We start from the raw sequence: 10,287 nt of genomic DNA, 5'->3' as shown, positions 1-10,287 counted from the left end.
TCTTAGCACGGGTCACTCTCGCTCCAGGTAACTCCTTTGGAGTTACTGGTGTTAAAGTGGAACCTTCGGTTCTGAAAAAACGACGTCTTGATAAAAGGCCCAACCGCAGGCATTATGAGGGGCAGCACACTCCACCTTCGAGGTTCGCCAAAGAGCCACCACACGCAGTACACCCGAGACTGGGCACAGACACAAATGCTTGAGCTTCCGCAGGGTCCTAGCGCCCGCGTACCTCTAGCCTCTCCCCCGCGTTAGACCGACACAAAGAGAAGGCCGACGGAGGTGAGAAGGGAGGTTACGAAAGGCGAAGCCAGGAAAAGGCCTTTAACCCCCTCTCCGTGGTAGCCTCTGACTCACTAATCAGCCCAGTAATGAAAGCTGGGCTGGGCCTGTGTCCCACGCGGTGGGACACAGGCAGGGGTCCCTGGTCTCAACCAGTAGAATCCATCAAATGCCCTGCCCACCATTAACGGCCCAGCGAGAAGCAGGAGCCGTTTAACAGGCTCCTTCCTGCTCTCGCCGGGAGTTTGATGTAATTTAAACCCCGACCTGCGGCTCGTGTGGGCTCCCGACTCCCGCGCGCCGCCGTTTAACGTGGCAAACACTTCAGTCAATTATCCCCCTCGTGGAGCTTCTATTTAAAGAGACATTGTTAGGTTCTTAAGCCTCGGATCAGACCTGCTGCTTTATGCTTTATATACACGAGTTCTTTGAGGATTGGAAGAAATACAATTAAGCAAAGCCTTCGCAACCGGTCTACCCTGCGGGAGCACCCACGTGCAGGACAGGGGAGCTGGGAGGCGGTGAGCGGGGGATGTGCTAAGTCCGTTCCATTTCAGGCCTCCCTCAGAGAGCAGAAATAAGGTCTGGCTAAGAGGGGGTGGGGGTGGGGGTGGGGGCTCCAGGGACTGAACCTCAAAGATGGAACTCAAGGCCAGCCCAACCAGATAAGAAGCAAGCTGACACTCTGGAGCTTGAAATTCGGCTAAGTAGGGTTGGTGTAGTGCTCCTATCCTCATCAATCAAAAAGTTGAATCCTGGGTCTGCTTGGGGCAGAGAGAGCTGGAATTATCCAGAAGCTGGTTCAAAGGATAAATGATTCAACACCAGGGGCTCTCCTTACCCGCTAAACCTGCTTTTATTGTCTGAAGGCAGGAGAGTTTCTCCCCCAGAGAAAACTTCAGTGCTATTTCAGCCTTCCAGTTCAGAAAGGCTCTAGGCTACTCTGGTCCAACTTGAAAGGAAGGCAACCTTAAGTAGTTTGTGGCATTATTTTCAACGTCACAAGGCAGAACTCAGAGCCCCATGGGGAAGGCCCAACTTAGTTCCACAAGGCTAACTTTTCATCTGGGGAAGGTTGCCAGGCAGAAGCCAGCGGGAACTTAGGCAGGCTCAGGCCTAGAAGGTGGCCAAGCATTAGGATTGGGGCAGCTGGGTCCATGTTCCTGCCTGGAAGGCTCTAGACTATGGAACTAGCTTTCTACCCTCCTCGCCTTCCAGGGTGAGGAAAGGTAGTATGACAGAATGGGAGAGGCAAAATAAGAAAAAAATAATAATAATAAAAATAGGGGTTCCTCCGAGAGAGAGGACTGGTGAAGGCCTGGCTTTGGCAGTCGGTACAGGTTTTGGAATAAAGACCGGGGAGCGGCTGGGAAGTGAGGGATCCGGAAGCAGGGGGGAAATTCCAGTGAAGCCGGACCTCGGAGCCGCTTACCGCTGGGCTTGCAACACCACTGCCTCCGTGCCAGCCTGCCAAGGTTGCGGCCCAGGCACCGTGACAGGCAGAGCATTGGCTTCTAACTCCAGGCCGCTGTCGGGCCCTGATGTCTCCCCCACTAGACTGGGGATGTCTGGGGCTGTGGAGCGTCGGCGCAAACCCAGGCGACTGGAGCCGGGACCGCCCTCGGGGTGGGGGCTAAGGCCAATGGGGGCTTGCACTAAGGTCGGAGGCGCACCCTCTAGCACCTCTTGCGAGCGCCACCGCCCAGTCCCTGAAGACTGGGGAGAATGTGGTCGGACCATCAGAGCCCCTGCCCGTAGGCGGGCCGCCTCCTCCTCGGTCACGGCACCCAGCGCCAGGCTCATGCTCCGGCCCAATTCAGGTCGCTCGTTGCCCTGCGCCCGGTGTCGGCCCGAGCCCTTAACTCCCGAGCCTGCCTCGCCACTGTGACCTCCCGCTGCTCTCGCAAAGCGCGCCAGGAGAGGCCGTGGCAGACGGCGGGGGCTGGGTCGTCGCCGCTCCGGGCTGGGCGCAGGGGCCGGGCGGCCGGGTGGGCTGTCGGAACTAGAGCCCCGAGCCGCGGCCGCGGCCGCAGCGCGACCCCAAGGCCCAGTGAGGGCCTGCACGCAAGTCCCGTGGCCGCGAGCTGCGGCGAGCTGCAGCGCCGTGAGGCCAGCACGATTGGTGCGGTCGAGGCGCAAACCGAGGCGGCGGAAGGAGCGCACCAGGAACTCCAGCACCGCCCCGTGGCCGCACGCCGCCGCCCACATCACCGGGCTGTTGCCAGCCGAATCGGCTGCCTCGGGATCACCGCTGAACTGCACCAGCAGCTGTACGGCGTCCAGGTGGCCGCGCTCGCATGCCAAGCTGAGTGCCGTGCGACCGCGCTCGTCCCGCAGGTTCACGGCCGCACCTTGTTCCAGCAGCAGCCGTACGAAGCGCGAGCGCAGAGCAGGGTCCGGCAGTCCCACCGCCACCATGAGCGGCGTGCGACCCTGCTCTGCACGACAGTCTATGATGCTACGGTCCAGTGCGTCCAGCACAAAGCGGGCCAGGTGCACTTTGCCTGCCTCCATGGCCTCCAAGAAGGTGCGCGTGCCCGCTCGGGGGCACAGGTCTTTGGGCTTGAGCATGGTCCCGGCCGCCGTACCCAGGCGGCCCCGCAGCTCCGCACGGGGGCGCCCCTGTTCCCGCGCCCCACTGGGCTCTGATCCCCACCTGCGCCCGGGTAAGGCTCTCTCCACGCGTGGGCGACCGCGGTCGAAGGTCTTAAGGTTGCTACTCGGTTCGCCCCGGCGACTCCAGCGGCCCCGCCGCTCCTGGACCGTACGCCTAGAGTCTCGCTGCTCCTTTTCCGAGCTTCCCGCCTGGAGGTGTTGGCTGCTCAATACTCCGGGCTCCGCGCCTGGCCCACGATGAGACTACCTGAGCTGAAGTTAGGCCCCCTCCGGAGTCTCTCGCAGTGTTTTCCGAGTCCGGCACCCCTCAGTCCTAAGTAGCTTGTTGCCGCGCCCCTCACCCGCACCCCGGGCAGTCTCCTCTCCCCTGCTGAGTCGGTTGTGCCCGCCGTGCGCGTCAGCCTCCAGCCCTGGCGGGGCTCACAGCTCAAGCTGCTGGCGCCGCTCCTCCGCCTCCTCCCCTCTCGCGGGGGCCGGGCCACAGCGGGGCGCTTGCTCCTTACTTGGGGGGCTCAGCGCCTCGGATGCTGTCCCCCGCCTGGATACCTGACTTTATCGCCTCGGGGGGTCTCCATGGCAATGGCTGCCCTGGAAGCAGGCTGAGCCGTCAGGGCAGAGACAACGAAGTGGGGGAGACCTACTCAGACCCCCACCCCTCCGTGGGCCACGGAGTCGGGGAGCGGCTCCTCCTCCGCGCTCCCCTGGGGCTGCAGTGGCGGTTGCGGGGCGGGGGCTGCCTGCCGGGGGCCACATGCACCCCACCAGGCCAATCCCAAAGTGGCATCTTCTCTCCCCGCCCTCCGCCCCCACCCTAATCGGTATCCTCGGTTCCTTAGAAACTGGCGGGACCTTGGGACCGTCGGGGAAGACTGAGAGCAGCCCCCAACAGTAAAGGATGGAGGAAAATGGTTCCCCACGAGGGCAGAACTGGACCCTGTGTGAGCGGAGTATAGAGAGGAAAGGCCGGAGAGGGGTAATTTGGGGGAGGGGGTACAAGCGCCGCGCGGGGGCGGGGGCGCTCAGTCTGGCTGGGAACTGCCATTCGAAGCGCTGCGAATCACGCACTCACACAATTATTCCTCCTGAACACGTTCACTCGGAACAGGAATGGGGGGGTGGGCGGGAAGAGTGCGCTCTCCAACCTCAATCGTCTCCAACCCCGACAACGCGCCCCGCACGCCAGCTACAGGCATAGCGCAGACGCGACGGACGCTTTAGGACCCAGGAGTACGGCTGGCGCGTTAGCAACTCCTGGGCGCCGCCTTCCGGCTCTTCCACTGCCGGCTGCGCCTCGGAAACAGCGATAGACCTAGGCAAGACTTCTCCTCAGTCCCCACCGCTCTCTTAATCGCAGAATCATCCCCAAGTCATAGGACTCTAACCCCTTGGGAAAGGAAGGAGAGGGGAAGAGTCAATATCCAAAACCAAACTCGCTGACGTCGAGCTGATTCCGACTCATAGTGAGCTCTACTAGAGAGTAGAACTGCTCCTTTGGGTTTCCGAGACTGCAAATCTTTACGGAGCCGCTGGCATTGCGGTTAGCAGCCCAATGTCTAACCCGCACCCCCATCAGAGCTCTACTGGAAGACCAGGACTCCATTGGAAGAGTCAGTAGGGCTTGGGCAAACCAAGCCCTCTACCTCCCTCTAGCTGCCTGGCTCTATGTAGGTGGTGAGAGGGATGGAACTGTGGGAAGAAGATCTGCAGGCCTCTTGAAGGGGAGTCAGAGCCTGGGGTGGAAGTAGGGGAGGTTGGGGTGGATATTTGTAAATTAAGAAGGGCAGCAGGTATCAATCAACTACAGAATTTACTAAGACTGCATGAGTCCAGTACTGTGTTCACAGCTGTGGGAAAATTGAAGCTAGGTTCTTGTCTGGTTTCTAGGTTTCCTTCTCAAGCAGTAAAACCAAGACATAGAAAGTGGTTCTCAGTTATCACCTGAGAACTATCTCTGTGAAATACAAAACCAAGCTTCTAGAGGAAAAGACGGAGTTGTGGGGAGGGAATGGCTCTGGAGTTTTCTGAGGCTAGGACTTCTGAGTCAGTCCTTCCAGAATATGTAGGATCAGGCTACTAAGAAAGAGGGAAGATGGTCCAGACAAAGGCAGGAAAAACAGGGCACTTTGGGGGAGGCGTATTGACAGACTTCCTTAAGGGGTCCCTTCTTATAAGAGCATTGCCCCTAGGTAGCGCCAACCAAGATTGTAGGTTTGAGTCCACTCAGAAGCACTTTGGAAGAAAAGACCTAGCAATCCGCTTCCCCCTAAATATCAGCCATTGAAAACCCTGTAGTGTGCAGTCTCCATGAGTCAGAATTGACTTCATGGTTTGGGTTCTTATGAAAGTAAAGAAATGAAGGTGCCCTCAGCCTGAACAGAGATAGTTTTGCAGCAGGCTATGCTTGGGGAAGGGAACAGGAAAGAGAGGCTCTGCCTCAGGAAAGAAGGTAAGTGGTAAAGTGGGCGCATGGTCCTGCACCCTGAGCCTCTTGCCCTCTGCGATCTGAGGCCCCTCCCTTCTGTCATATGGGGATCATATGATGTATACCTGCAGACTGTGACACACACACACCCTTTTCACATCTTGCATTTTTAGGCCCTTAGTGAAGGCTTTGCCAGTTTCTTTTCATGGTGTCATAGAAAGGGCACGGTATTTGACATCAGAATTAAAGCATTTATTAGCAGTGTGACTCCAGGCCTGCATATTCCCATCTGTAAACTGAAGCTGATAATACCAGCCCTGCCAGCTCACCCAGGGTCCAGCAAGAGCTAGCCTCTGGGAAAGAGCAGCACCTTGATTCAGAAAGCAGCCTTCAAAGCCTGATCCTGCCCTCAGGCCTAGAGAGGGAGCTCCTGGGAAACTCATTCAGGGCCCTGAGGAGTGGATATGAACTCTCCATTAATTCCCAGGTCTGCTGGGGGGCAGGAATGCTCTCCCCTTTATTCAGGTAGCAGAAGAAAGTCTTTTCCTCAGACCTTTATGATTCAAGTTCCCTTTTCTGAAGTATGTGGGAAATTGCTTTCTTCACCTCTTTTCTATTTCCAGTGCCAGGGGAATGGGTACTTCTGGAATCTGTATGTGGCAGGCTAATCTGACCAGTCAGGTGGTGCCCTATTTCCTCTACCCCCTTGGAGAGAGAAACAGCATTAACAGAATGGGCACCTCCTTTGTCTCAACAGCCAGGCCTTTTCCACCTTGCCCCCTGCACCCTAAAATGGCAAGGCCCTATTATGTCCCTCTTCCCTGTGGTGGATGGAGACTGTTCCAGAGAAGAGCAGTGGTATTCTCTTCAGATCCTCACCTTGGCCTGGCAGGGATGGCAGGACTGGATGCCCAGCTGGCACCATCATCCCGGCCAGGTCTGTGGCCCTGGAGTCTTTGCTCTTGACTTCCTGTGGGCTCAGTATGTTCTGAACAGAAAAGAAATAGCAAAGCTGAAAAAAAGCTGAGACTTTGCTGCAGAGCACAGAGGCACCAACAGCCGGAATTAGAAGCTGTCGCTTAGGGAGCTGAAGGCTGACAGGAGATGGAGCCTAGGCAGTCAGGGGGCAGACAGGCTCTCCCCACTCCTCCTCCCCTCCCACCTGCTGAACCTGTCCCCCTTCAGGCCCCAGGCTGGCAAAAGGGCTTCCTCCCAGAGCATCTCTGGTCCACAGTCTGTCACTCTTCTGTCTGTCTGCAGCTGTCCCCCACCCCACCCCCTTCTTTCTTCCTCAAGTGTCACCAGCCCCCTCACCCTGTCACGTTGCACCAGCTCAGCAGGGTTGGGCATGGTGGCACGTGGCTGGGAGATCCAGAGAGCGACTGGGAGGGGGCCAGGGGTGGGGAGTGAGTCAGCAGGGGACTTTGGCATCTGAATCAGCAATGATATTGGGAAGGGGGTAGGGACCCTTATCTTTGTGCAAAAGGTGAAACTGAGGCATGACAATGGAAAGGGAAACTTGCTACCAGCCCCATAGATTTGTAGGAGGAATGGAACCCAGGTGCACTTCACCTGTCCCAGTGTCCTAAGGGAGGGAGAGCATCCTTCTTCCTCTGCACAGCCCCTAGCTCCAGAGTTAAATACAACTCCAGGGGCCAGGCTGAGCCCATGGCCCTGACCCAGGGGACATCTTGTCCTATTTTAGAGGCCAAAAAGCAGGCAGTGAATAGGGGCCTGGCCTCATGGGAAGCCCCAGCCAGCTGTGCAAACAGCTCCCTAGGAAACAGGACTGCACCCCCTTGTCCCTTCCTGGGCTGCCCAGCCTGGCTCTAAGACGAGAGGAAGACTGCCTCTTCTCCTCTTGAGCAGTCATCAGCAAAAGCTGCAGAACTGTCCTTTTGCTCCATTGGCTCTGACTTTTGTCTACCTGCTTGGGTCAGTGAGAGGCTCTAGGCCGGATCTCCAGCCCTGCAAAGTTGCAGGATGATTGACCTGCAGACAGGGCACTGCTCTTGGGCAGGTGTGCCCCACCCCAGCTGTACCTACTGTGTGTATGGGGTGGAGGACAGGCTGACCCATGGAGCCCTTAATCCTGTGAATAAGCAGTCCCCCTCTTCTCACCCTACAGCCAGGGACTGGCAGGCTCCCAGAGGCCAGGCTCCCTGGGGGGGGTGGGGGGATGTTGAGGGTAAAACACTGTCAATTCCTTGTTTTCCAAAACCACAGGTGCTCCCTGCTAATGGTGTCTGGTGTAACTCTGATAAGCAAACAACCTCTTCCCAGAATCAGTTCCCACTGTGCCGCTTGCAAACTAGTGTCTGCCCTCACAGGATTTGGGGCACAGCCCCCTGGACATAAAGTTTTGGGTCCAATCAAAGCTGCTGCTTTTTGTTGTTGTTAAGTGTCATTGAGTCAGCTCCTTCTCATAGCAACCCTGAACACGGTTTCCGAGAAGCAGCTGGTGAGTTTGAACCGCCAACTTTGCAGTTCAAACCGACCTTGAGGTCCAGTGCTTATTCTCTGTTGTGTTGTTGAGTGCCGTCGAGTCGATTCTGACCCATAGTGACCCTGGATAGGGTTTCCGAGCAGCTGGTGAGCTTGAGCCGCCGACCTTGCAATTCCAACAGCTTTGCAGTCTGGCGCATTAACCCACAGCGCCACACCAGTGCTTATCCTCTGTTTTGTTTTTGTTTGTTAAGTGCCGTCGAGTCGGTTCCGACCCATAGCGACCCTGTACAGGGTTTCCGAGGGTGTAAATCCTTACGGGAGTAGAAAGCCTCATCTTTCTCCCGCGGAGCAGCTGGTAGTTTCGAACCGCTGACCTTAAGGTTCGCAGCCCGATTCATAACCACTATGCTTATCCTCTAGTGGCCTGAAAATCTGCTTACTGACTTGACAACTCTCACTTTTGCAAAGAGGCCTCGGGAAATGAAGGTTTGGGCTAAGGGACACTTTGCACTAGGCTCTACTGCTCCAGGGGGATTCAGGAGAGGGGTGACATCATTTTCCAGTGGTGTGGCATCAAGGTTGTCTGAAGGGGAAGTGGTCTCTTCAAACCCAAGGCAGGGTATGTAGGGGACACAAAGACTATTTTTTGACTCTGTCAATTCCTTTAAAAAAGTCTTTGCAGAGCAGTAATTGCTTTCCAGTCCCTATACAAAATGTAGCTGCCAGAGGCTTTGCTCAGCTTTTAAACAAATGCACATCCTTCCCTCTTCTGTGGTTTCCCAGTAAGGGGTAAGGGAGAAGATGGTGGAAACCCAGAGTGATATTATTTCGCAGATAAATTATAATAACCAAATGGGACGTTGAGTTGTGAGTGCTCCTTATAGATTGTCCTTCTCACTGGGCTCTGGAAAGACCTTCTGGATTTAGCACCCAAAAGTTTTTTTCCCAGCCCACTTTGTCTGGGGGGCATGCCACTTCCCCTGCATGCACACGCACACACACACACATACACACCATTTCCTAACTATAGAACACAGGCCAGGCTTGGACAGAAAATATCCAGATAGGATTCTTTAGTAGGAGTAGGGAAGAGAAAAATAAATAAATCTCACACATTCAGGAGAGAAAATGATGCTGTCCTTGCCAGGTAGTCCAAGTGCGTGTGTGTGTGGAGTGGGAGCGGTGTGCATGGTAGGACATCCCCTGCCACCACCACCTCCAGGCCTAGGAGAAGGACAGTACCCAAAGAAGTCCTCCTCCTCTCCCACTACCAGCCAAAGACTAGACAGCTAGGCAGCTTTTCCATATCAGCCATCCCATCCCCCACAGGCAAGAGACAAGGCAAGGGACCCCAGCCTGGGACCCTGGGAGCAGCCAGTTCCCAGGAGTTTGGAGGTAGTGTCAGGCTCTCTTCAGGAGCTGACAGCAAGGCCTAGATAAGCTGCCCTGGATGCCGTAGAAGGGTTCTGGGTTTGGCATTGCTTGAACCACAGATGCTACAGTGGAGTTTCCAGGTGGCCAGGTCCAATCCTCCAGGTAAAGAAAGGGAGAGCAGAGAGGGACCCACTGGTAACACCATTAGGAAAGGCATAATTGGACCTGGACCCATTTCCTTCCTCCTCGTTCATGTTCTTTGTCCTCAACAAATATGTGACACTTATTCAGAGATAGGGGAAGGATGGATGGGGAGCAGGCAGCAGATTCAGGGAGGATCTCTAGGCCCCATGAGCCCCTGCCTGAGGGTACAGGTTTGGTTTCCTGCTTCCTCCTCTAGCCAAGCTGTTGAGAAGAAGGTTCCAGCAGCCAAAGGAGCCCCAGCTTTCTGCAGCCTCAGAGTGCTGGGCCTTTTCCTGCTTTCCACACCCCAGAAAGGGTCTGAACAGCCTTGCTGGATATCCCAGTGGAATGGGGACATCAGAGGCGGCTCTCCTGGGCATGCGCCCCTGCTGTGAGTGGGCCCATCTCAGTCTGCTCCATGACAGCACCACAGGACTTCTCAGATCTGTCGTCAGCCTCAGAAGGGAGGCAGGCTTGGAGGCAGGCCCTCACCGACTCCTTCACCTCAGCCTCCAGGCCCTTCATCCTGGCCTCGTACTCTGCTAGTGCCTCCTGTTGGAACTGTGAAGGCGCAAGGACCACCGTCTGGCTCAGAAGGGATCAACTGTCCCCTCTCTCTCCCCTGGACCATGGGATAAAGAGATGTTCCTTCCAGGAGGATGGTGGGGTATATATAGGGACCATCTCAGGAGAGAGATTACCAAAAAAAATCACAGAAATCTACAGAGCTGCCTCATTAGGAAAGGCTGGGATCCCATGGGAATCAGAGCCTATGACCCACCCATGAGGGATGGGGATCACCTCCTGACTGGCAGCACCCTGGAGCCAGGTAGCCTGTACTAGGGGCTAATGTAGCAGTCCCTGTTACCTGCTTTTCCATTTCCTGGATCTGTTCCAGGCAGGCCGTCTGCTTCTCCTCCAGCTTTTTCTGCTGCCTCTCTAGGGTCTCTGTCATCTTGGTG

General features: G+C 56.2%; 2 protein-coding genes across 2 annotated transcripts in view; both read right to left on the bottom strand.

Moving 5' to 3' along the window:
• Positions 1 to 1,710: 1,710 nt before the first annotated feature.
• ANKRD63 (ankyrin repeat domain 63) lies at positions 1,711 to 2,853 on the bottom strand. Its single transcript, XM_006831772.1, has one exon. The coding sequence runs from the start codon at positions 2,851 to 2,853 to the stop codon at positions 1,711 to 1,713; it is 1,143 nt and encodes a 380-aa protein (XP_006831835.1).
• Positions 2,854 to 9,682: 6,829 nt separating this feature from the next.
• Positions 9,683 to 10,287, bottom strand: part of PLCB2 (phospholipase C, beta 2) — a 33,539-nt gene continuing 32,934 nt past the window's right edge. The window contains exons 31-32 of the mRNA XM_006831903.1: positions 10,194 to 10,280; positions 9,683 to 9,886 (exon numbers count right to left, since the gene is read on the bottom strand). Coding sequence (XP_006831966.1) covers positions 9,683 to 9,886; positions 10,194 to 10,280 — 291 coding nt within the window. The remainder of the gene's footprint in view (positions 9,887 to 10,193; positions 10,281 to 10,287) is intronic.

This window comes from Chrysochloris asiatica, unplaced genomic scaffold, assembly GCF_000296735.1.
Source record: "Chrysochloris asiatica unplaced genomic scaffold, ChrAsi1.0 scaffold00004, whole genome shotgun sequence".
Lineage (NCBI taxonomy): Eukaryota > Metazoa > Chordata > Mammalia > Afrosoricida > Chrysochloridae > Chrysochloris > Chrysochloris asiatica.
This window is presented reverse-complemented; position numbering and strand designations above follow the sequence as displayed.

What these genes read in the sequence shown, in the direction of transcription:
- ANKRD63 (XM_006831772.1), bottom strand. Translation starts at nt 2,853, where the DNA reads ATGCTCAAGCCCAAAGACCTGTGCCCCCGAGCGGGCACGCGCACCTTC.